At 53.0% G+C, this 26,204-nt stretch overlaps 1 protein-coding gene across 2 annotated transcripts; it reads right to left on the bottom strand.

Annotated features, from left to right (window-relative positions):
- On the bottom strand, positions 1–26,204 carry DHRS11 (dehydrogenase/reductase 11). Of its 2 annotated transcripts, XM_026071379.1 has the most exons (7): positions 26,146–26,204; positions 12,241–12,450; positions 6,820–6,914; positions 6,139–6,268; positions 5,495–5,587; positions 4,253–4,318; positions 1–3,197 (listed from the first exon to the last, which is right to left on the bottom strand). In XM_026071379.1, exons 1-7 carry the CDS (start codon positions 26,146–26,148, stop codon positions 3,156–3,158), a joined length of 639 nt encoding a protein of 212 aa, XP_025927164.1. In that variant the 5' UTR covers positions 26,149–26,204; the 3' UTR covers positions 1–3,155. The 2 variants fall into 2 exon arrangements, with proteins under 2 accessions (XP_025927164.1, XP_025927165.1); XM_026071380.1 differs by lacking the exons at positions 1–3,197; positions 4,253–4,318; positions 26,146–26,204 and adding an exon at positions 15,785–15,869 and having other exon boundaries at positions 4,327–5,587.

Below are 26,204 nucleotides of genomic sequence, written 5' to 3'. Positions count from 1 at the left end.
GGTTTAGCTGTAAACGGTAAAAAGGGTGTTAGGTTTCAACACAAAAACTATTTGCAAGAAAAGAACTACAGCATGCCTCTCTTTTTATTCTTTTATTTAACAGTTAACAATTAGAAACCTATTGATAAATTACACAGTTCGCCCTCCTGTTTGGGGTTTTTTAATGCCTCAGAGTATGTTGCCAATCCTGTCTCATCCCAGGAAGATGGCTCAAAGTGCTGGCAGCTTACGTGAGAGGCAGAGCGGCCAAGCAAGCGTGCCAAGCCCCTCCGTGGGCCACACTTTGCGTGGGAAAGCAGCCAGAGGCAGGGAGTTAACTGGCAGCAGGAATTATTCCCTAAAAAAAAAACACATTTGAGATGGAAAAATATATTGGCTATCATTTCAAGGACAACAGGTTATTTTATAGACTTGCAAAGGTTACAAATGTTGTTGGGGAAAAATCTGGCAGGGTTGCACATCAGCCAGGTTGTATTTGCAGGGAGTGACTACCCTGATTGGCCTCGTTTCAAGGCCTTACGTCTTAAGCAATTCTCTCTAAAGCCTCCTTCTACAGAGCAGAAAGATAAAATTGGGTCCCGCCTCAGCCATGCATTTCAACATCTGCTTAACTTTGCACACAGTTATGGCCACCAATTCCAGTGTTTCACCTGTGCTTCCCACACCTTTGCTCATTCTTTTTCCTGCTCGGAATTCCCTAATTTCTCAACATTTTTTTGGCCTTCAACTGCTAGTTCAGCCACCTTCTCTGGCACCTTCTTTTAAAAAGACAGCGCACACACAGAGCACAGTGCGCCTGCTAAATTCCAGTGACAAGCTCGTGCAAAAGAAACCCTGGGGGAAAAAAACAAAAAACACAGGGTGTTTTCATATCCAGCCTAGCTGAACAACACAGGGGAGCTATAAAAGCACATGCAAAAACAGCTGTGCTTGGACCTTCCCCAGCCAAGTGCCTCCAAGCTGAGCACTACGGTGGCATCGAGACCAACGAGCTTTTCCAGGCGCTCTCCGCTGGGGCGAGGATGGCTGGCTGCGTGCAGACCTAGGCTGGCCGCTCCTTGTGGGACGTGGGTGAAACCCAGCCCTGTGCAGAGAACCCACGCAAAGCCACTGCCTCAGCCAGGTGGAGGAGGGCAGTGCATTAGAGCAGTGCCAGACTTAGCCACAGGGCAGGAATTTCACTCATGGTGAATTAAAAGGCCAAATCCAGAGACAAGGCTGTATGTACTTGCCGGTAGGAACTGGCTGAGAGACAAAGAACAGACAGAAAACATCATGAGCATGTATTTATAAAGAAAAAAAAGGGAGGGGCAAACTGGTTTTGTTTTACCATTATCAAGGAATGTTTTACCAGCTTTCTCCTTGTATCCTTCTACAGTTGCTCACCTTTGGCACAAGGAATTCCATGTATCACAAGATTTAATTAATAATAATACTTCATAACAACACTCAGCACTTACATAGCGCTTTTCATAGTCAAAGTGCTTTACAAACAGCTTGTGAGTCCTCACAACACCCCTGTGAGGTAGGTAAGTATTATTATCCCCATTTTACAGATGGGGAAACTGAGGCAGAGAGGTAAAGTGACTTGCCCAAGGCTATATAGGGAGTTGAAACTCATGACATAGTGGCCTGATTTTGCTCTCCCTTATGGTGGTGTACCACAGATGGACTCCCATAAAGCTACGCTAGTGTAAGCAGAATGATCAAAATCAGGTTTCTCTGGCTCCTCGTCTTCCACTCAGATCAATTGACCATAACTGCTCCACCTAAAACAACAGGTCCACCTTCAGAAACGCTACAGGAAATTCATAGCACAGCAGGAGCGAGTCTGCAATCTTAAGGCAAGGTGTACATTAACAGCTCCACAGCTCCATATCAAGTTGGACTACACGCAGATGCATCATTTGCCACGCTGTAGGAGTCCAAACACAACAGCTCAAATGGTCTCTCAGCTGTGCCTGTATCAGCTATGGGGCTGATTCTCTTCTCCGTCAAGTTAGAGTAAATCCAGAGCAAATCAATGGGGCTGCAACAGCGCAAGACTAGTAGGAGATCTGAACCAGACCTTTCACCCACTGCTTTGTAGGCAAATGCCCCTACTAACATCTGTTCATTCTGGAGAGCTTCGGCATGGTTCATTTCACTCACTCTCTCTTTCACTCTCTCTCTCTCTCTCTCTGTCTCTCTCTGAGTTTTTCTCTCTCATAGAAGCAAACTTTCAATATTTCCAACTCCTTAGTCACCAGCACCAGCATTTAAACAGCACCGTACATCTTTCTAAGACTGATCATTATTTCCAAAAAGTGTCAATGCATGCAAATATCAAACGTACAAAAACATCAAGAGTGCTGGGACATGATACCAAGGATAGAGGTGATTACAAGACAGCACACAATTTTTATTAAAAATACCGAACAACTCACTCGTACTGCAACTATGCCACTTAGATGATCATTCTCTAACCTGCAGAAATACAGGTACTCACTCCTCCAACTACCTACCTACCTACCTAGAAAGAAACAGAAATAGCAAGCGCACACATTTATACTTCCTCAAACTTGGCAGGCACTATTCATGTGAATGGGAAGGGAGAGTTTGGTGGGTGGGGGGAGTGTGTATACCTGTTTTAGAACAGTGGGGTATGAGAGAAGTAAAAAATACCATGTGCATAATTACCAAATAAGCATTGAACTGATGGCAAGAAACCCCCAAATTAGATGGATTCACGTATGACATCCACTAAAAACCTCAAAACATAAGCACACTGAAGCTGGCAAACAGCTTGTGCCACTTCACCTGCGTCCAACCACAGCATCAGCAAGTAAGATCAAACAAACCTCAAAAAGAAAGCAAAAGGAAGAATAAACCAGCCTGGAGACAACAATCTTTCATAAACCCAGTTCCCTGCATTATTTTCAAATACATTTTACTCTTAAGCAATTCCAGAAAGGAGTGGGTGAGAAAGATACCCACTACTACTTTTTTTTAACTGGCTCAGCACCAGCTCAGAGAGAGGGAGAGAAATAATAATTCTTCAAACATGATCCTTGGTACTCAATTAAAACGTTGCTAGCCAGCCGACAAAACCCTAAATTGTCAGAGGGTTCGAAGTGGAGTGGATACACGGTGCTGCTCACGTTCCTCTTCGTTTGCTATGATATCTGCTCCGTGGGCCTCATCTGAATATCTCCAATCTAGAAGAGACCAATGTATGATTTTACTGGAGCGCTGAAGTACATTTTAAATCCTACACCAAGTACTTACATGCTGCACCACTATGGTAGCGAGCTGCACACAAAGAGAGCTCCTGTGACTAGAAATGAGCCCCTTAAACTGAGCCATTAGACAGAAAAGCAGGTAAATGGGACTGTTTTGCCTTTAGCAGAAGGGATAAAAGCACGAGTATGCGCGGAGAAAGAACAGAGTGCAAGATGACATTGGTAATAAGTTCACATGGTTCAAGGCTTAAGTTTGCTCCTGTTCATAGAGGGTCAAGCAGAAGCATTGCCTGTGAGCATATTTCTCCATATCGGCCCATTGCAGGATTTTTCATCATCCTTCTTTCAAGGCAAGAAGGCCGGGACACCAGAGGCAACGGACTGATCAAATGTCAAGACAGCTTTGTCCTGCTCCGAAGGAGCAGAGCTCACGTGAAGGAGTTGCTAAATTTTTCATGGCCAAAGTCTGCTTTTGCAACAGGGTCTTTCATGTGAGGCCCCAGCCCTTATCCTAAACTTTGAGACTGTTCCTGCCTCCTCCTGGTTCCAGCTCAGCAAAGTCGGTCACTTATTTGCTGTGTCACAGGAGGGAAGTCCCTCTGGGAGCGCGAGCAGCTCGCACTGTCCCAGGGGAGGCGCACAGCGCTTGGCAGGATCGGGCCCAACACTGTATGTGGCAAGTGGCAGAACCTGACCCAGCTGCAAGAAAGTCAACAAGTTTCAGACAGCACCATCCAAAAGGGCAAAACGTGCCCACGTCCCTCCCGTTCCCCCCACTGCGCACAGTCCTCCTCTGCGGTCAGAGCAGCCTTTGCTGGATACGCAGACCGCGAGCAGCCCGAGCAGCACTGTCCCAAAGCTGCCGTTAAGGGACGTTTAAGCAAACATGACCACTGCTGATCCCCAGCCCTGGCCCTGCTAAGCACACAGCTGATACGGTGGCTGCAACGCTGATTAGCAAACATCAGAGCAGCAGCTACCCGTTCCTCCTTCAGCTACCCACAGAGTCCACCACGCCAACCGCAGCTTACCTGTACATGAGGTGGGGCACTGAGGACGTATATGACAGCATTAGCCATATCTTCAGCTTTGAGACACTGGAAAGATAGGACAGAGATTGTCTCAGTCAAAGGCCACCTCGGGAAATATTAACCACAAGATCACTCCTTTCCTAACCATCAATAACAAGTTTCGACAGTCTCACTGGGGCATTTCAAGAACAGATGCAAGTGAGCAGGAAAAAAATAACCCATTAAAAATTTAACAAAGGTGGTGTCTGGTGATGATATTTCTGCATTTGCTGTCAATATTATTACAAAACGCTTTGAGGTGCCTGCTGAAACTAAGATCCCCCGGTGCTGGGCAGCAGAAACAGAGATGGAGATGGTACCCCTCTTCAAGAGCCTGCAGTATACATTAGACCGGACAAAAGAAGGAAGACAGAGGCACAGTGGAAAGCAGCAAGGGAAGAGCAGAGAACAAAACTCATGTCTCCTCCTGCCATTCGCTAAATCCAGCACCCTCTCCGTGAAAGAGCGTTGGGGCTTTCTGGAAGTCAGAAATCACCCCTCCAAGACATGGCTAGGAAATGCTTTCGGTTATTTCTCAGCGTAGAAGACCACAATTAAATCAAATAATTCAGAAGAGACTTTCCAGGTGTCTTTCAGGATCAGGCTAAGAGGATGTGCAGGGGAGCAGCCATTTGGCAGAGAACAGGGGGCACCGTGAGGATGGGAACAGCAACAGAGCTGTTCTGGCTCCCAGCCTGGCTAGGCGTGTTGGGAAACTACCAGCACAGTCATTCCATCAGGTCAAGCATTGCCATCCTTATCAGATGGCAGCAGGGAAGCACGGGAAGTCCCACGCTAGCCACCTGCAAGGCAACATGCTCTCAGAGTTCCTCTCGACCACCCTTGTGTAGATATGTCTGCCCGGTATGTCTTCCCTTCAGTAAAGAAGAAGCCACAGCCTGCAAAGTGTCAAAGCTGACTGATTTATTTACAGGAAGATCTAGATATAAGGGAAGATATAGGGAGTGGGAAACTGCTTCTGATTACAAATCTACACAGTGTGTAAATATCAGTGCAAAATCTGAGGTTTGAGCCTATGGGTCCAGGTCTGCTGAAGTGCTGAGACTTTCCGAGGATGCTGACTATATTCTAGAAAGCACTCAGCACTCTGCAGAACTGGCTCCTTGCACGATTAACCAGGAGAGAGATCGTTTGACTATGATCAGAGCCATTTCCCTCCGCTTCCATTCCTCCACGTCCTACCCGAATGCTCTCATAGGTGGCAGCAGCTCTCTCTGGGTCATTATCATGAAGTTTAAAAGCAAATCCTGTTTCCACCAGTCCTGGAGATATGCACTGGAAAAGAGCAGAGCACATCCTAATAGGATTTGTAATTCCCCTTCCGGAAAACAATTAAAAAAAGAAGAGAAAACTTAGCACTGCAAAAGCCAGCAGACCACCCCTTTTACTGTTGTTCCTCTCCCCTCACCCTTTCTCCTAGGGGAATAGTTTAAGAGAGCAGATACTGCCTTAGTGATTGCTGTGAGGGTATCTCTGGACAACCACGGATGGTTGTACTTTCCTCTTCATGCCACAAAGGGATGGATAGGCAGAGAAAATGACAGAAAAGCTCACAATACGGATTAAATGCTGGACGAGTCACTTCTGAGATGCAAGGTCTGCATGAGAGCAAACTGCCCCAGCCGACTGCTTCCTCTGCTGCCAAGAGTCCCCCTCGCTCCCCAGAACAGGACTCCCACTTTGTGCACCCCAAAACGTTTATTCTCTGACACAGCCGATTGCTGCCGCCTTGACCATTTTCCAAAGGAAAACCTCTGCCCAGTAAAGCGTGCCAGCTTCCTACCATCCGCGAAAGCAGCAGAGAAAGGAAATCCCGCAGTACTCACTGTAGCTCGTATATGAGTCTTCGCTTCTCTGAGTTCTTGCCTCAGCCCCTCCGTGAGCGCTGTAACCGCGTATTTGGTGGCACTGTAAAAATGCACCACCGACTGCGGCACGACGCTGTGGCCGTTCATGCTGAGGAGAGAGAGCAGAAAGGAAAGTGCTGAGAGGAGGGAGGCAAGCGAAGTCCTAGGGAAGAACCAGCAAAATATTCAGAATGTTTAATTATTGCCACCGTAACAAACACGAAGAGAGAAAGAGATGCCAGGACGAATGGCTGCATGAGGAACTCCCCTCTCGCACGCCCCTCCGTGGGTTACGGGATGTCCTGACGGGGCTGAGCTCCAGGGAGAGCACACGTAGCTGCCGGGGAACCGGCAACAGGGAGGTGCAGCAGCAGCAGCAGCAGCTCCTCTCAAGGCAGCTGCTTTCTGGAGCTGGCCAAGAAATGTCAAGCTTCAACCATTGCAAATGTTTTTCATTATGCTTTTCTCCTGGGTTGGGTCTTCGTTGTGTTTGCACCAGCAGAGGAAAAGAAAGAGTTTTGAAAATCTGAACCATCACAAACCTTGAAAACCCCCTCTCTGGACACACAAGCCACTCTGAAAGGTCAAAACTCCCATCAGAAATCCTCTCGGGGCAGAGGGGGAGCCCGCGTGGCTATTCCATGCACCACTCCCACGTACCTGTTAATGTTAATAATATGCCCATCGTCAATGTTTCTCTCTTTCATGGACTGATAGGCCTCTCGGGTGCAGATGCTTACAGCCATCACGTTGACCTGAGGGAAGAGAAGAGAGGAGGCTAAGACCAGCAGCGCTCTGCCCAGCACCTTCTGATTTCCCCTCCGTGCCCCCGGAGGTGCGGATGCGGGTTACAGACCCCAGGGCAAACGTCGCGCAGCAGCGATGGTTTGACCAGGGCGGGAGGATGCCACGCAAACCGAGGCGAGGCAGGACGCAGCAGGACAGAGCCCCAGGCCTCTTGCCGAGCAAAACCGTTCTCAGCAGCGCAGGACCCGACGCACGGCAATTCCCGTGAATGCCAACAGAGGGAAATGCACGTACACGCACTGCATTACGCGGTGACCAAGCTCGGGGCTGCAATAACGAGGGGTTTGGGCAGGGGAGGCACAGAGGTCCAATTCTGTGAGACAGGCCATGGCCTCTGCCTGAAATACATGGATTTAATTGTTTTACAGGTAAGCCTGAGGGCCAAGTCCAAGTTAAGGGAGAACAAATCTACCCCACCATGGTCAGCACTCTGCCCAGGAGACAAAGTTGTTGTTTTGTACAGCACGGAGCACAGTGGGGTTTGGGCAGCTGATGGGACGCTAACAGCAGGTAATTAGGTCAGACGGTTAATGAGGAAACCCCCAGATACTGCTTGTCAGAGAGCCAGGCACTCAGAGGTGCTGCAAACCACATGGCTGGCAAAGAGCTTCCCATGGACAAGCGAAGCCAAATTCACACCACGCCATGGAGAGGGCCAGTGCAAGCAATCCCAGAAGACACAAAAGGCACAAATCTGGCACCCTGACTGCTGACGTTTTGCTCAGCCCTGGCTGGATCAGCCAAGGAAGGAAGGACAAGACAACACATCTGGTCCTTCAGCACAGGACCCAGAGCTCTCCACGCTCTTACTCTTTGGACTAGCACTGTGGTTCAGTTAAGCTCAGTCGTATCACCTCTGCAACGTGCCAGCTTTAACGAGCAAATGCCCCGACCGTTTTCTGGCCATAAAACAAGAGTCAAAGTCTCCAGGAAGACCGAGGTATGGAAATTCCCCTGGCTGGCACACGACAGTACACAGCACCAACAGGTACGTGCGAGATTGATGAGCCTGGTAATCTGCAAGCCATCTCAGCAGCAGTGTTAATTGCTCAGGTTGATAATGTTTCAGTTTTAAAAAAGTGGCTGAAAGGTAGAAAATATTTGCTAAAGCCCTCTAGAAAGGATACGACGACTTCAAGGCAGGTCACGCTGGCAGGTCACAGCTAATGGTAAGTCACTTTGTTAACGATATCAGCGGGCCAGACGAGCCTAGAAACACTGCTGTGGACTAAACAACCGGCAAGAACTAAATTTCTGATGAATCAGAAATCAGTTGCAACTAGATATGGGAGGAGCACTGGGAACAAGGCCATGCGGACAGCAAACGTAAGGATACACGAGAGGGCTGGCGATCATCTCTGCGAAACTCATAAACAGGAACGAGGCAGACGAACTAGAACTTGCTAGAACGAAAGGACACACAGCCGCAGGGGAAGAACACTAGTTTGGAGAGCAGAAATTAAAATCCACCCCCTTCCGCCTTGTAGAGATGCACTCACTGAGCAGCACACTCAAAGGACGAGTGGGGTCAGCTGAGGGATGTTCCAGTCCCTGCTTTTGTCTCAGTCATTAGGTCTTGTTCTTCACCGGAGGCCATGCCTATGGGGTTTTGTCTCAGCAAGAGATAAGTAGCGTGCTTATCTGATCTTACGTTAACACGGAGTGCCCAGGCAACACAGTGAGTGTAGTCATCATCTCCGTCCAAGCGCACTCGGGTTGGCGCAGTCACTGCCGGCCATCGTAGCCATCGCGCCCAGGGCCACGGAGATAAATTCCCCCCAGCACCAGGCTGAAGATCTACCCCGGCTGTGCAGGGCAGGAAGATAGCAGGCATTGCAGCAGAAACTGCACGTTGCAACCACCTCGGCGCTGCAGCAAAGCCCGGACCAGGCGAGGCGTTTCAAATCTTCGGGATTTCGCAGCAGCAAGGTCAAGGAAAGCGGGAGTAACCTGCTCCCGTCCGATATAACAGCCAAGCGAGGAACCGGTCCTTGCAGATACAGATCTTGGCCGCTGTTAGCGCGAAGAGCCGTCACGGCCAGCAACACCCCTGCTTCGCTCCCTGCCTCAAGAAGAGCCGAAGCCAGGAGAAACCGCGTCTTTGGGGCAGAGTCGCTCCCAGGCTCCACGCCGTCTCCGCAGGCCACTAGAGGGTAACATCAGCCCAAAGCCGCAACCGAGGCCCAGCTCCAAGGCTGTGATTCACGCTGAGCAATGCCTCCCTCCGTGCGTGCGTGCGTGCGTGCGTGGGTAGAGCGACAACGTTTTGACAACTTCTGGCAGAGCAAGATACTAATCAAGAGCCATGTGAGCAAGCCCGGAGCTGGTACGAGAAGCCAGCCTGGCACAACAAAACCACCATCTGTAGGCGGCAGACCCGGGATCGACTCCCAGTCTTTTCCCTGATAGCGCCTGCAGGATTTTGGAACCCCGATCCCGTTTCAAAACGCGACTCAGGCCGCTTAGGAGCCTAAAAACCTGCCTGGAAAATGAGCAAGTCTTAGGGCGACATCACTGCTAGAAACAATCTAAAGGTCATTCTTGCAAATCTCCATGCAAGATGTTTTTCAGCACTCGTTTCTATTTTGAGAACAAAAGGTTCAAAGGTCCCTTAGCAAGGATGGCCAACACATCTGCATTCTGCATTTGCACAGCGTGTTGCACAACACAGCAGGTCTGTGACTGCGTACGTGTGCAACAGGAAAAAGTCACATTTTTGAGTAATTTGTAAGTTTTATTTGCCAGGTTGGGAAAACAAAGGAACCTTTCCGTGGAAGTACCAGGCATTTCACTTCCCGGAATCAGGCTTTTCTAAGGCATCACAATGAGTATCCTAAATTCCAAGTATGCATAAAAATTCAGGTTACAGAAAACACGTCTATTCTTCTTGCTTTTAGACACCATCTGCGCAAAAAGCCTCACTGGCCAATGAATAACGCCGAGAAGAACCAAACCCAGCTACCCTCTACAACAGGGAGAGGATGTGTGTCGCAGCCCTTTGCACCTGGAACGGCGCAAACGGAGAGTCCAGCTCAAATTCCTGGCTGTAAAGGTCAGTAGGTAAAACGCGAAGGAGCTGTTCAGATCGCGGAGCCCAAAGGCAGCGTGTACCCAGCGCCGGCCCCGGCTACTCCCGTGCGAGCTGGGGATGGCTGGAGAACTTTGCTCCAGCCACACGCCGAGCACAGCCTTGCACGCAGGCTGCAGACGCCGGGGATTTGCTGGCTGGCGGCCCTGGGCTCAGCACTGTCAGAAAGCAACAGAGATGCGAGTCTGGACCTGAGACTGCAGCAGCCCAGCGAGAATAAACACCTACAGATTCCCCCTTGGGAATAGAAACACCAGATGATAAGGATCTGAAATATTTATTAAAAATAATAATAATAAAAAAAAGGAGGAATAAGTGTTTTAATGAGTAAATAATAACACTGCTTTGACTGGTAGATGTACAGCAAGAACGGAACGGGTATACTGAGAGGGGAGTCTGGAGGACGACAGACAGCCTCAAACCTCATAAAATATGCATGGAAACAAAAATCAATTTACCAGAAAGAAAAAAACGCCTTTAATTTCAGGCCCTAAATGCCTTCTAAATCAATAGATCAATGGCTGTTTAGAAATTTTCCCTGTCTTGCAGCGCCTAAGTACACGGAAACACCCCAGCTGCATCTCGGAGCAAACGGTGCTGCTCACTAACGCCTTCCTCCAACAGGCCCTTGGAAGAAGCCTTCCCTGCTCCCGCTCAGCGGCCACCGGGCGCTCGGAGAGCAGGATCTCCGCGCGGGGAGGTCGCAGCAACAACAAGGAGACGACAAGGCGACACGCAGGGCTGGACTCGCGGCGAGACGACGACGCTGGGAAGCGTTCTGCTTTACGCCGGCTCTGTGCCGGCAACGCTCCGCTCGATTTTCCCTAAAGCCCCCGTGGCAACCGGGATGGGAGAGACGCGTCTGTGCGGTGACCCAAGCCGGGCAACCCGCAAAAGCGCGGGTGGGCAGACGGAGCCGAGCAGAGCTTGACCTGGCTGCAGCCACAACAGCGAGCAGAGCCACCGAAATGCTAAAAAGTACTTAATTAGCCCCGATGAGGCGGCTCTCCTCTTGGCAGCGGCAGTCTCTGGCCTCAGCGCGCTTGCGCCTCCCCGTTTCGCTTTACCCGGCCTCCGAAACGGCTGCCGGATAGACCCCCGCGGGCCGCCAGATCCAGGCTGACCCCACGGGTGGGAATGCCGCTGGCGAGCAGCGCGATCCGTTCACGCGCTCCTGGTGCGGCACGTGAAATTCGCTCATCCACGTGCAGCTCTAACCAGATTACGGGCAGAAAATGAAGCTATAAAAACAAAAAGCATTACAGCTTCTTAAGCGAAAAAGAATCTGCCCATCTTACAACCCGCTGCTATAACTACTTAACAGGATTAGCTACAAAAGCCAGTGCTTGGCATTTAATTTCCTATTTTATTTAAGAAAAAATGAGGCTCCTTACCTTTTAGAAAGCCATTGAATGAAATGAAAAACACTACCGAAAGTAATACACGCTTTCGTCCCCTAGGGCATGTGGCTCAGCAGCGCGCGCGATGGCGGCTCAGTTCCCAAGGGAAAGACGGGGGAGAGCTGATAAACTCTCAGCCCGCATCCGAGGGGCAACAAACCTGGGCCTCGCAGAGCCAGGCGGAAGCAGGCCCTCAGCTCCGCTCACGTGAAATTAAAACAGACGAGCACAGCAGCGTCGGGGCCGGCAGAAAGACGGGCTCTGGCGCACCCACGCTGGCCTTCCCGCGGACACCGCGACGCCTCGCCGGCAGCACGAAGCCCTCCCCGGGCAGCAGGCAAGGTGCGGCAGCAGCTCTCCATCAGGTCCACGAGTCCGGAGCTCCTCCAGCCCACACAGCTACGCGGCAGCGGCTCACAGGACGCGCAAAACCTCTCTGCCGACAAAGAGTTCCTTACGTTTCAGCCCTCAGACTCACTTTAACTGCGGTCCGGCTAAGCACAGAAATCAAGCAGCCAAATGCTGCAGACCCCCGCAACGCAGCAACCTACGTGTTTTACTGTACAGACAAGCAGGAAGCCGACGGGAAGGCTCTCCCCGATCTGAGCATTTCCACCACTCAGACTGATCAAAAAACAAAGCAGGAAAATTGCGGAAAACATTTCCCAAGCGCCTTGAACCAATTCCCACAGGTAGCTGTAATTCTGGGAACCCGGCGGCAAAAAGCCCGGCCGTCGCGGAGACCTTCGCAAGCGCAGTTCCCACCGTCCCAGCAGCGCTACTCACGTCTATCATCGTCCGCCAGCCCTCCGTCTTCCCCGAGAGCAGGGGCTCCGGGCGAGCCAGCCCCGCGTTGTTGATGCACACGTCAACCCCCTGATGAAGGGTCTTGATGGCGGAGAACATCGACAGGATCTCCTCTTCGTTGGAGAGGTCGCACTTGTACGGGATGAGGGTCCCAGGATAACCGGCGCTCTGGCATTCGGCTGCCAATTTCTGGGGAAGAGAGAAAGGAAGGAAGACGACAGCCATCAGCATCCTCTCCTCACGGACAGACCGCTGAGACCGGCCGTGCTTCTCATGACTCCTGCTCGCAGTCATTGCTGCTGTAGATCTGGGGGAGAGCAAAACCGAAGGACTGCAAACACCGCCAAGGCCCGATGGTCATGCCAGGCCCCATCGGAGCACAGCCGGGGACAGCCGTTCTCAAGCCCAAAAGGTGAAGCAACGGGAACGAACCACCCCACCACCAACGGCGGCTGCAAAGCCGGACGCAAAGTGAGCTCAGCGCTCTGACCGCCGCTCTCGCAAAGCTTGACGCTAGCCCTCCCTTGGCCTGTGCTGAACGCAGATTCCCCAGCTGCGCTGCACCACGTCTGCAGGGAAAAACGCACCGAGAGCCTGCCCAGGCCCGTTGTCTCGGCATACCCAGGCGCGTGACGTCAGCAGACGTGCCCTGGGGTCCCGCGCTGCTGACTCGAGTTACGTTTGCTTTGCAAACCTAGCTAATCTAGGCTGCAAGGCAACCACCCCTGGGGAGCCTTCCCGAAGGACGCCGGCGCTTGCGAAGCCGCCGCGCGCGAGGGGGGGGGGGGCGAAGGTGCAGCCCAGCAGCACGTCTGCCACCGCAGAGTCCTCCGCGGCGCTGGGCCGCCGCAGGGAAACGCAGCCATCCGAGAGCAACTCCTTCCCCAGCAACCCGGCCCCAGCCACCCAACGCATCGTTCGGTGCAGGCACAAAACATGCAGTCCTGCTCGAGCCCTTCTCCTCCCGAGCGATAAAGGCATCAATGGCGCTTTTGTTTTCCGTCACGGCAGAGGTGAGCCATCCAACACCACCACCGAGAAAAGGGAGAAAAGGCAGGTCTGGCAGGGAGCGGGTCTTGCTCAAAGCAGCGTGCGAGCGAAACGGGACGGGAGGACGACTGCCAGGAGCGGGGAAGCTCAGGCGCCCCTGCCGTAACCGTCGCTCAGGGTTCACGAAGGATTCACTGCCCAGGGTAAAGCGGCAAAGCTGTTCCTTGCCGAAGCATGCTCGACCACCGTCATCGACACAGGAAAAGCGAACAGGGCAGAGTTTTTCCTCTTTCGCAGCAAGCCCTCTTAAATACCTTTGTGCTGGGTGGTCAGCGCAGATCTAAACAGTTATAAATGAGCAAAGCCAAATGCAGACGGGGGGACGTTTGCTAGCAGTATCTTCTTGCCTCTTAGCATTGTCTCCCCCCTGCATTAAAAGGCAAAACTTCATAAAGCAACAGCAACACGTTCTGGGAACCACAGACACCTGCCTTTGCTCATTTTTCAGCACAAACGCTTCCAAGAGAAGCGCCACTCGCTCCGTTATTCACCTCTACAGCGGGAGCGTGGCCTCCCCGAGCAATGTAAGTCACAGCCCCTTCCAAGCAACGGCTTCATCCCCACGTATGCAAGAGGGGATCGAGCTCCTCGCTGGTTGACTCTCCCTCTGGGCACGCGAGGAAGGAAACCTCTCGGGGCAACGGCAACATCAGCCCCAACGTCCCCAGGGCCAGTTTTACCTTTTGTCACTGGAGGAAGAGAAGCTTTCCAGCCTGCCACCCAGACGCTGCCGTGCCCAGCTCCCCGGGAAGCCACCGCCGCGCTCCAGGGACCCCCAAGGGGACCTCCGCCAGCTCCCGCGCTCGCGCCCCGCCAGCCCGCCGCCCGGGGTGGCTCAACCAGCCACGCGCTTAAAAACACGTCCCTGGGCTAATAAAGCATGGCAGGCTGCCAGCAAGGCTGGCACTGGGGAAGCATCACTGCAAAGGCTAATTAAAAATATATAATAATGATAATCTATCTATCTATATATATATATATGAGAGTGAGTGCTTCAGTCTTTAAATTATTAAACTTAAGGACACGTTCTGTGTTTGTCCATGACCCCAAGCAATACAGGCTGGGGTGAGCAGGTGTTGGCAAAGCACTAATAAACGCCAGCGCAGGCGCAAGCTGCAGGGGGTCGGCGGCGGCCGGCGCAGGCTGCGCGTCCCCCCCACTGCCGCGCGGATAAAGGACGCGGCGATCGCCTGCCCGACAGCTCCTCGTTAGCCGTCATCAACAATTATCCCAGGCATCCAGATCTTCTACCCAGCTTGACGATATAAAGCAGACGCAAGGCCAAGAGCCGCCACCGGCCGAGCGTGTTAACGATGCAGCAGCCGCCGCACCAAATCCTCCGGAGGACGGACCCTTTCCTTCCCCCCCCACCCCGACGCTAAGGAGAAACAGCATCTCGGCTCCGATGCATCACGCTAGAGACAGGGACAGCTTCCAGCGCGAGGCGGGAGCCACGTGACGTCTGGCGCCTGCAGAGATGGACCCCGGCTACGAACATCCACCAAACCCCTCCAGCGCTGTCGCCTGCAGCCGCTTCACCGACGTGACGCTCCGGCGGGTGCAATAAAACTCGGGACCTGTTGGGGGGGGGGGGGGGCCCTTCTCGGTGACACCTTTCTCAAAGCCAGGTTTTGCCCAGAGCAGGGCTGGGCATTCTCGCTGGGAGGAGGACAGACACCAGCCAGGATCTCCGGATCCCCTCGGTGTCCCCAAACACCTTCATTTTAATAGCTCTGGGACAACCGGCTCCGTTGGGTCAATCGTTTTCAACCTTTCTCAGTATCTAAAAACGCTGCAGAGGTGTTGCAAGTCCCCGAACAGAGACTTTAAGCTTTTCCGCTTCGCCTTTCACCGCTCTCAGCAGCGATCCACAGGTCTCCGGGGATCCCGCAGATCGCAAGCTGAAACCGGCCTGAGTCTAAAGGTCTGCTCCAGAAACCGCCGTACTGTGCTGGGTACCGCTTCAACGAAGGCATTGCAGCGGCACAAGAATTATTATTATTGCCCTCCCAGAAGCGAGTGAGAAGGGGACGGACGTGCCAAGCTCAGCCGGGAGATTGATGCATCCCAACCGCGTCGTGCTCTCTGGAGAGCCCCGCTCGGGCCGAGCGGAACGGCGCTGCTGCTGCTGCTGCCCGGCGCAGAGCAAAGGCGCCCCTGGGACCGAATTACACCTCCCCGGCAGCCTCCCGGGGGGGGTTCCGCTTTGCTATATATGCGGCCTTGTTGACTGTGTACTGGCAAGGTTTTGAAAAATAAATGCTTTTTAAAAGACCAGAATAAACACTTGAGAAGACAGTTTGGGAACAATACGCAAGAGCAGCATTTAGGAAATTAAAAGCCGTACGAAGGGCTGCTGCAAGATGTTAAACCGCTCCGGGGATGGGGCCTTACTTGCTTCTAAAAGGATACAAAGGAGAGAAGAATAAATAAATAAGTAAAATAACAGGCAAGTGCCCACATTCTTCATAACCTGGCATCAAGGTGGCTTTAGAGCCCTCTCCGTCTTGCTGCCCCAACTCCAGCTCTGCACAAAGGGATCCATCCCATTCCGTATCGTTAAGCACTACTGCAAAAGTGTCCGACACGAGCAATTTTTGCTCCTGGTATGCCAGGCCACGGACAAGAGTCGGGTCTTAGTTTGCTCCTGGAATGGGACCGGTGTCCCGGCTCATCCCGCAATCGCCAGGCTGCCACGTCGTCCCAGTGGCGTCTCCCATTTCCGCCGCCGGTGCCGGCGTTCGTTGCAGCTGGAGCAGGGCGCCGTCTCGCGATGTTAACGTACCCGCATATGGCAAACGACGGCAGGGCACCAGCAGCACCTCGGGGCTGACGGCCGCGGCGCGTCCGGAGCCGCAAGAGGAAAAGCTGGCCGCCGCCGGCAGGACACGGCTTGCCCGAACTCGGCCCTGCGGCACGTTGGTGCAGCACAGAGCTTCCTGCAGGGGCCGTTAGTGCCGGGCTGGGCAGGGCACGGAGACCGCCACCGCCACCAAACCAAATCACGGCAGTGATTTTAGAAGACGGGAAACGCCTGCATGAGGAATTCATGCGTACGAGACCTTCCTCGTACCTCCTGGAAGAGGACTCGTGCCGGGGCGGCTGGCCCAAAGGAGCAAGGGCCCCGCGGCACGACGGGAAGGGCCGGACGAGCGCTCGTGGCCCGGAGGGAAAACCCCACGTCTAATATCACAGTTTCCATGCTCAGCTGTCTCGCACCTCTCAGTACCCAGCACCGCTCCTCCCCGGAGCAGACGGGGTCCAAACGCCACGGGCCACGGCACAGCAACCGGAACGCAGGAGCGGACGAAGGAAGGGATGGTCCGGCTGCCAGGAGCTGCCCATCCCATTTTCCCAGGACATCTCGTTAGCTCATGGGTTAGACAACCCAAGGGGAAAGCGCCTTCTCGCAACCGGCCGCAGAAATCTGCCCACAAATATCTCCCCAGCTCCTTCTTTTCCCCTCTGGCTTCTCGCTGCCTCGAACAGGAATCGACGTGGGTCCTTCCATTTCTCAGGCTGCACCTGCGTTAACAAATTCTCTTTGAAAACGAAGTGCCGAACGCCGCCGACAGCCACGCTGAGCCCAGCGCGCCTCGCGCGTCCCTAGAATAAAGAGGCATCACGGGCTCTTCAAAGACACGGCAACCGCGGGCAAGTTTGCAGGAGAAGACTTACGTAAAGTAATTCCATGAATTAGGGAGCTTGCAATGTTTTTCCAGAGCATCAGTTAAACCACCCAATTAACGCTCAATCCATTTTAAGTACACCACCCACGAGCGGGGGGAAGGAGAAAGAGAAAAGCTGTTCTTCCAGGTTTCACAGGCAACCTGGGAGCGAGCAAATGAAGCGATGCAGACCCAGTTGAGGGCCAGTGCACGCCCGGCAGCCGGAGATGAAGACCTGAGACACGAGCTGAGCACCTCTGCACCCCACCGTGTCACCGGATGCTCGGAAACGCACAGTCAGGTGCCTGCCGTACTCGTACGTATAGGAGAATATAACATAAAGAAGAAATAATTACACTACATGTGAAAACACTTAACCCCCATTGCCATGGATGCAACGCCTCACCTTCGCAGTTTTGGTACCCTAACCAGCGTAAACGCAGCACCGGGCAAGTTTTGTCACAGCCAGGAGAGACCAGCTTTCCACAAAGGGCATCTAAACTATTAGTGTGATTTAGCGAGCCAATATCACAGTACATGCTAGACACACAGGGTGCGATGTGCTTCTTGCTTAGACACCCATTTTCCCATTGACATCACTGCGATTTATCTCTATTTACAGCAGTGTTGAATGAATGAATGAACAAAAAGATGATGACAAAAACTAAACGCCTACACATAAGAGAGACAAAGAAGAATACCTGGTCGTGATGTTTACTGTACGTTATTTAGTTGCCTGTTTTTAAAGGTCTTACAAGGATGCCTCACATTTATGGGATGTTTTACTCACGTTAAGAATAAGCCAGTTCTCCCAAGAAGGGGTTAATGCTCTTTATGCACAAGACACTTGTAAAGGGCACAGCGCCACGCATTTAGATTCAGTCATGGTAAAAGGGTTTTACAAAACTAATTGATATAAACATTTAAGGGGACTCTTAAAGAGATGAAAAAACAGAAAAGAAGAGTCACATAGGGCTTTATTTGGCAAACTATCCTATTAAGTTCAGACACATTTAGTTCAAAGAGATTAAAGCCGGGAGAAACCATTAGGTAATTTTTAATCTGACCTCCCATTCATCACAGGTACTTGCATCCTACTGATTTAGCTTGTGCTTAAGTACACGGCTGCACTGAGAAACCAACTGGAAAGAAACTGAAGCCACCCCAATTATTTTTGCTAGCTGAAGGTAATGAAGGAGAAAAAACCTAACAAATGGCATCAACGGTGAAAGAAAACCGGAGCCTTACAAGTCGTTTCATTTTACTGATTGGCAACTTTGAAGCTTCTTTTAATTAAGATTTAATATCAGCACAACAGCATAATAGAAGAGATAATACAATGAATAAAGCACTGGAGAAGATTTTATTCTGGCCATTTCTGTAGCGTGCTTGGTGACCGTGGGCAAGAATTCAGAGCTCCGTTTCCTCACGTGTAAAAGGGAGATAACGACGTGAAGCCCCTTCCTAAAGTACCCGGACACCTGGGGCTTTCTGCCTGCACACGAACACGTGCGATTATTGCTTCCCATTTCTTCCAGCCTCTTTTGTCTGGCTCCAGGCCCCCAGACAGGGCCTCCACAGGACACTGAAGAGAGTTTTCAAATGAATAAAACAGCAAAGCGACTCTTTCTCACACCCTCAAGCTTTAAATCAATGCTTTTACATATTGTTTGCAAATCGCTGCTGCTCAGATCAGATCATCTTCTGTTCCAAAACGCAAGGAAGAGCGGTGGGTAATGCAGGGGAAAGCTTGGGAAGCAAGGTTTAGATGGAAAAGCAAACACCCGCGGCATTCAGTTGGTGGCACCAGCACCAACACCTAGCGCAGAGGAAGGATTAGCACTATTTTCGGATAGTTTACCCAAAGCACATCTGAGGTACAGACTGTCTAATTAGGGAGACTGAATTTATTACATTGCCCCCAAAACTGTCATGCTCATCTCTTGGCACTGGCAAAGGAAAGCGCGTTCAAAAGGTGGACAAAGTTAAAGCCCTTGTATATATTTTTCACCCTGCAACATCCTAAACGTACTGTCCAAAGACTCACTGGTGGCACAAAAAAAAAATCTGCACTCATATAATACATAATTCAGAAAAACTGGATATCATTTTGTGAAAGAGAAGGGGAAAAAACATGGGGAATTTCTTGGACTGATTCGTTGTCTATTAACTTCCAGCAGTGAGAAGCAGAAAGTGGAAAGCGGCATTTGGGGGTAACGGCCCCGGCCAGGCAGCCGTCACCGCCGTCACTGCCGGGCTGCAGAGCGCAGCAAGGAGGGGAATTACCTATTTGCAATACTGCACGAGATGTTTTATCCGGATTTGTTGAGCGGCCACTAAAGGCGCTTGCGTTTGCCACTGCTTTCATCACCGCTTCGGCCACGCGTTTTGCACGGGAAGTTTTAACCCCTGCAGGAACAGCCTCCGGGGACGGCTCGCACCGCGCAAGCCAAACCCCTGGGCGCTGCGAGAAATCACAGCCGCAGAGATGCTCGCGACGACACGGCTTCACGTTTCCTGGACACTCCCGAGCTTTTCTCCCCGTGTCTCCTGCAAGCCCCACGCTGGCTCCAACTGCCAAGGCCAACGCCGACCCCGCAGAGGTGCGGACGGCCAAGAGCACCGAGGGTTTGGCCGAACGGCTAACGCCACATTGGCCATCGCACTCCCTCTGAGTTCCCATGCCGTTTTCCCAAGGCAGAGCCATTTTTAAGGGTCTGAATCAAAACCTGCTGGAAGGACAGGAAACGGTTCCCCCTCTCTTCCCACCAAGCGTCACCTCGTGTCCGTGGGTCAAACACGGCCTGGGAAATCATCCGGCTGGTTTTATCTCAGAAATTTAAGCTTGGCTCCCTGTCTGGTTGAGCAAGCACGTCTTCCGAGCGCTGTCAACTGTCCGCCTTGACTGCTGAAGGGTCACACCACTTTTTTTCCAAGCCCCCTCCTGCCGCCTGTACTTTTCAGCAGTTAAACATTCGAGCCATTTTCTTCTAGTTCACTTAATTTTAAATTTCTGGTTTCGCACATGCAAGTTGCATCATTCCATTTACACTGCTCCGAATGTCTCTGCTGCCTTAAGTCATTCAAACAGTCGCTCCTTACGTCAAGGCTGAAGGCACTTTTTTTTTGTTCTTTTCCTTTCAAAGCTTGCTCAGATCGCGTTGCTACGGGCTGGAGTGGGGGAGGAGGAAATACGCTGCTCCTGTCGTGACAGCTCATTAGAGCAATATTTCTTGCCTGTTCGGAGGTGTGCTTGCCCCAAAAAGGAGCCTCGTATGCGCCTGCCCGCTCTCCAGCTCCAAAACGCGCAACGCAGATTTGCGCACGGGGGGGCACGTAGACGCTTTCTCTCCTCGAAGGACCCCGACGCCCTTATCAACCCTGAAGCTAACGTACTGCAACGGCACACGTTCCCGGGCAGACCTCGCCCGCCTGAGCCGGGAGGAAGGCTGCGTCGCTCCAGCGCGCCGGCACCGGCACGCAGCCGAGCGGATTCCCGCATCGCGGTGCAGATCGCCACCCGTTCGAGCACAAATTCCCAAGGTGACCTGCGCACACTCTGCCGCGCGCGCGGGCTCCCGGGCAGAGCACGGCCCCGGTGTCAGCCCCGGCCGGCCGGACAACGGCCCGTGCCCTCCGCGGCGTCCCCAAACTCTGCCTAATCTCACAGCAGGCAACAGGGAAGGTCTGAGACGCCCAGTGATATCGTGAAAATCTTGGGCTTCATCTGAGATCTGCGAGAACCATCGCTGCATGCCCGCCCCGAATAACACGGATTTAACTGCACAGTTCACACTGATGCATAGAGGGGCAATGGGAAAAAATAAAGAATGGGAAAATCGGGATGCAACGTACCAGAAACCTGCTCGAGGTTTTCATAACAAAACGTGCTGTGCTCTGGGCTGTTCTCCCACAAAAGTGCTAGAAATAGCATCTTTTGAGACATCTCAATATACAAGAGCCTTAGAAAATGTCCATTAAGAGCTAATTCCTTACATCCCTGAGAGATGATCTAACAACACTCTTCCACGTCAAGATTCTTAGGGTCTCCACCAAATAAAATATTCAGAATATGTAGAGAGAGGACAGACATCATGAACGTCAGATGCCGCAGCCTCGTACTTTGGTGGCAGCACCCGCGGTCAGCCGGTCCCCTCCTCTGCAGCCAGCATCGCGCGCACAGCCCTAAATAACAGCAGAGCAGACCGAGACCTCCTATAGAGGCAGCCAGTATATCGGCTGCTGCTCTCGAAACGGCCCTGCTCTATAAGCACAGCAGCTGCAAGCCAACGCTGAGGCTACGGAAACGCAAAGGAACCACGGGGGAAGAGCGCCCACCTGACGCACGGCCGCTTTCGAGGAAGCGGAACGCGTCGTACAGCCCCTCTCCTCGATGCACACACGTAACGACGACCCCGGATCAGCCCAGGAAAATAGAAGCATCGATCGCTCCCCTGCGATAAAAGCACAATGCAGCAGCCGAATTTCCCCCGAGTTTGGCCCATACCTACAGCTCGCTGCAACAGAACGGGCTTGCCAGCGTGGCCGTCTGCTGGCGGGCTGGAAAACACCCAAACGCTATCATGGAAAGGGCTGCACCAGAACAGCAGGTCCCCGCTGTCGGATCGTAAGATCAGCCTTTCCCCCTTTCAACACTCCACACTGCAGGCCTTTTTTTTCTCCCTTTAAAGTTTCCAGACACACAGAGCTGGATATTTTCCCACACTCGCCCCCAGTGTCGTTCACATTGCAGCAAACGTTTCTGCCGGGAGGGCAGGGAGGGAGCTGCAGCCCTCACACATTTATCTCCGTCTCATCGGCTCCTGTTCTGCGCCCTTATAATCCTGAACGAATCCTCTCCTGAAAAGAAAGATTAGCGCACCCTTGCAAAGGAGCAGGCCTTCGCTCACAGGCTCCTAATATTCCCCAGTAGCAAAATTCAGATGACAGGCCCCGAATTTTAATACGCTCCAGATTTATGACCCAGGGACAAGCGAGACGAAGGCATCAGCACGCAGCAGCACAGGCTCTGCAGCAAGCCACAGCTACAGCACAGATTGCAATCGCAACCGCTGAGCGGCAAATGCAGCTGCAAGTGCCGCACACAGCGATTAAACATCTGCACGGGGGCCAACGTGACACCGGCCGCGGCGGGCCCCGTGCTGGCTGCAGCTGCGCTGACGCTAGCCCAGAGTTAAGCCAGCAGCATCAGCAGTCGCATCTGATTTGCATCAGCGTTAACAGAGATAAAAGTCCGGCTGAAGGAGCAAAACTGCGGGTCCTCTGCTTCCGCAGCCACCCGAACCCCATTTTACCCGAAATCCCAAGGTTGGGCTTAAAAGCCATCCAGGACCAACCAAGGCAAACGAATGGCACTGTCAGCAAGGAAATTACTATTTCTCACACGGATGCTGGCAGGAGCCGGGGTTAAATCTCAGCTTCAGCACAGCCCGGTGCTTTCTGCAGAGCTTTAACTATTAACGGGCCGCAGGAAATCAGCCAGAGCGGGGCCAGCTGCACCCGGACTCCCTGCCCCAGCTCGCTCTCCACAAGCCTGAAACCAGGATCACGAAAATCCCCGTGTCCGAACACTGCTCCAGTACGGCCCTCCCACCTCCGCAGAGCGGCGTTTTCCGCATCTTGCAGAGGGGAAACCGAGGCACAGAGCAGTTACCCGATCCGCCCCAAGCTACGCGAGAAGAGAGGCAGGACAAGCACCCCTTCCCGCGTCGCCAAAATCCTAGGAAAGGTTCGGTTATGGTTTATTTTTAGCAGTGCACCAACAACCAGAGCTTGCACATAAAACCGCAGCCCAGCGCAAGCGGCGTTCCCCAGCGGATCCTGCCTGCCGCGGCCAGGAGGCAACGCGGGAGCTGCCCCCAACCTCATTAGCTTCAGGGAGGAGGAAAATCGCGAGGACGGCGGAGCATCCGTCCCTGCTCAGGAGAGCAATCCCAGGGTCTCCTCCACATTTATCCGGGAGGGATCTGCCCAGGGACAAGCGGCGATAAAAGCACCTTCGAGGCCCGGAGAGGCTCACGTGCCTCTAGCAGGGGGGGCCAGCGCCAGCGGCTAGGGGGGACGAGGTCTGCAAAGCCCCCAGGGAGATCGGCAAGGTGCCAGCACGGCAGACGGGAGCCAGGGCAGCGGGACGGGCTTCGCGCAGCTCCCGAGCCCCTCTGGCAGCTGGGAACGCGAGCGCTGGTGACGGTGCAGCCTCCGAGCCCGCGCCGAGACGAGCCTGAGGCTGCCTCGGGTGCAGGCGCCCCGCCGCGCTCCCAGCGGTAACCAAGGGGTGGGAAAACCAGCAGGGAGATCCGAGAAGGACCAAGAAAATAGTTTTACCTCCCTGTTCTGGATGTGGTTTGCATGCAACATCATTAATTGCCGCATTCGCGCACTGTGGGACAACCCACCCTTTAATTAGCAGGGCGCTGCGCTGTCTTGCCCGCGGGAACTCTGCAAAGCGTTAAACGGCTATTGGGAATGCTCGGCTACCGGGAGGAAGGCCCGGTTATTCCTGCCCCCTCCCGCACGGATGCAGCGTTGCTTAAAGAAGAGAGCACTAATCTCTGCAGAGATTGCACTGCTAGGATCTGCAATCAATAGCTCAGCTTATCAAAGGCTATTTCTTAAGCAAGATCTAACCTTGACAATGCAGTCCCTGGTTATAAATGTTACCTTTGATCAATAACTGTCACAAATGCATTAGAATTAATCGGCTAAACCTTGTAATTTAAGCCATATTTTATTGCTTCCTGCACAGCGATCTCCCCTTCTCTGCTCAACATGGAAAATTTTTTTTTTTTAGAGCACAATATCCATTATTAAGGCTCTCCGAAAGCAGCCATTGCTCACAGAGGCCTCACCTCCCCGCGCTCCCCTGAGCCGCCTTGCGTCGTCCCGCTTTCCCAGGGCGCGAGCGGCCAGGCAGGAGCAGGGCTCGGACTTTTCGCCTGGGCATCCCTTCAAAATCCCGCGCTGGCGCTGGAGCGGCCAGTTACCGCTGCCTGGGGGGATGTTTGCCAACCGGCTGGGAGCGGTGGCCGTTTCCGCTCTTCGGCCTGGGTAGAGCCAAGGAGCTGCCGCTGCGGACCCGAGCGGAGAGCAGGGAGCAGGCAGCCAGGGCGCCCGGCTCTGCGCACGCCGGCCCCACGCCGCGGCCCCGCGACTTCAGCTGCTTTTAGCAGAGGAAAAGGGCTGCAGGAGCCAGCTGACTTCCCGCAACACTCTGAAGGAGCCTTTTCCCAGCGATGAATTAACAGCATATAGAAAAAATAAATAAATAAAATAAAATAAAATAAAATAAAATAAAATAAGCGACGAATGCCCCTGGCCACCCCACAGCACGTTATCGAAGGAGCAATGCAGCCGCTGAAGGATTTCTGGCAAAGCTGAGAGCAGCGGCAGGAGCTCTGCCCCAGGAGGGAGGAGGACACGCTTCCCGTCGCTCAGGTGATGCTTCCCATCACCCGGCCGGTCCCCGAGGACAAACAGCAGAGCAGATCTTCGCTTGCCAAAGCGGCAGTGAATCCGGCCCAAGCAGCTCCGGAGAGGTGGCTCCGCAAACAGCTCCTGAGCTCGGCGCCGACGGGACCGGGGAAGGCCAGCCGCGCCGTGCCAGCCTGGGCCGCCGCGTCCTCGCCAGCCCTCCTGCCCGCAGCGAGGACGCGCTTAAAACCTATCGCGCCCGCCGCAATCGCGTCCAAAAAGCTGAACGTGGCGGTGCAGATGCGACGCGGCTGCCGACCCAGGGCTCCGATGAGAAAACTCCTGCCACCGCTTTTGCCGTTCTCCATGCATATAAAAATAAACGTGTGAAACAAAATTTTAATGTAAAAATTCGGCTGGCGTGACCCACCTAGCCAGCAGCACGTCCTGCAACCGCGGGGGGATCTTCAAAGTCAAAAGGAGCCAGAAGGAAAAACAGTGCATCTTCGAATGTTGCCTGCAAACAGCGCACGGTGCCGGGAAGCACCTTTCCCAGCACCCGGCCCTCTCCCATCCTCCGCGCTCTGCTAACAATAAACCCTTCCAAGCCGGGAGACTCTTTGTAACGTGGCAGTAAAACCCCACCGACCGGGATCCCTTGGAAAACGAGGCCCCGGAGCAGCAGGCTGCCCAAGGGCACAAGGAGAGGCTCGGCTTCCCTGCTGCGGGCACCGCCAAGCCTCTCCTCGCAGCGACGGCGTCTCCCCCGTGCCCGTGCTCCGACAGGCGGCATCGGGTCCCTGGGGCATGCAGCGGGAAGCCGGCGAGATGCCCCCGATTCCCGTGCCAGGAGTCGTGCACGAGCCGCCAGCGCGGGGAGAGCGACCCTGCAGCCGCGCTCGCGCCGTTCTGCGCTGCCGCGAGACGGCAGCCGCTAAATGCGGATTTCTGGAAAAAGGCAGGAAGAAGAAGAAAGTCACCTAGCTGCTACGAGCCTTCTCGCGGAGACGTCAAAAGCAATGCCCTGCGTTTTGTCCGCAGGATGGAGTTACCACAGCTTAACGTGTCACCATGCATCAGCCGAGCTCTATAGTAAGCTGTTAAATCGCAGCAAACCTTCTTGCATGCTCGAGACCCAAGCGACCGGTGAGAGCCCCCCGTAAAGGTGATCATCCAGCAGGGACCAGCTTCCGCCAGCGCTCGGTCTTGCAGAATGCTAAAAACTCTTGGCTAATTCATTAAAGCGCTTAAGCTCACTCCTGACTTTAAACACATGTAAATATCTGACAAGCAGAAAACACTCCGTAAGACCATATGCCAGAAAGTATGCGACAGCTGATAGTACCTCGCAGCTTCTCATTTAAAACCAGCTTTCAAGCCAAATTATCTTGTGGCATACAAGAGTGAAAGAAAGCCATTTTACTTATATTTTATTTCTCTCGGTCTGATTATATAAAAAAGTCACTGTCGAACAACCCACACGAGCAGCCTTCGCTCACAGGAGCGGTGAAACGAGCAGGGAACAAAACGCTGTTGTAGGGGAACGGGCTCGACGGAGCGACGCTCGTGAACGAGGGCTGCGGGGGGGCCAATACCGTATTTTAGACGGTCACAACTAGTATTATTACAAAGGGGAAAACTGGCTGCCAGATCAGGCTTTTTACCATGCCCTGCACGTAAGATGTGACAAAAAAAAAAATCCAATCTGATTCCGAAACGATAGGAAACACCACACCATGGGAGTCAACTGGAGCCCGAACTCAACAAAAGTTGTTTGCGCTGCTTTTTGACAGA

Source organism: Apteryx rowi, unplaced genomic scaffold, assembly GCF_003343035.1.
Source record: "Apteryx rowi isolate R43461 unplaced genomic scaffold, aptRow1 scaffold_324, whole genome shotgun sequence".
Lineage (NCBI taxonomy): Eukaryota > Metazoa > Chordata > Aves > Apterygiformes > Apterygidae > Apteryx > Apteryx rowi.
Note: the sequence above shows the minus strand (reverse complement) of the source record. Positions and strands in the feature narration are given on the sequence as shown.

What these genes read in the sequence shown, in the direction of transcription:
- DHRS11 (XM_026071379.1), bottom strand. An exon ending in GCTGGCGGACGATGATAGAC is followed by an intron (nt 6,915 to 12,240) that starts GTGAGTAGCGCT and finishes CTCTTCCCTCAG; the next exon opens with GTCAACGTGATGGCTGTAAG. An exon ending in AGACTCATATACGAGCTACA is followed by an intron (nt 5,588 to 6,138) that starts GTGAGTACTGCG and finishes GCTCTTTTCCAG; the next exon opens with TGCATATCTCCAGGACTGGT.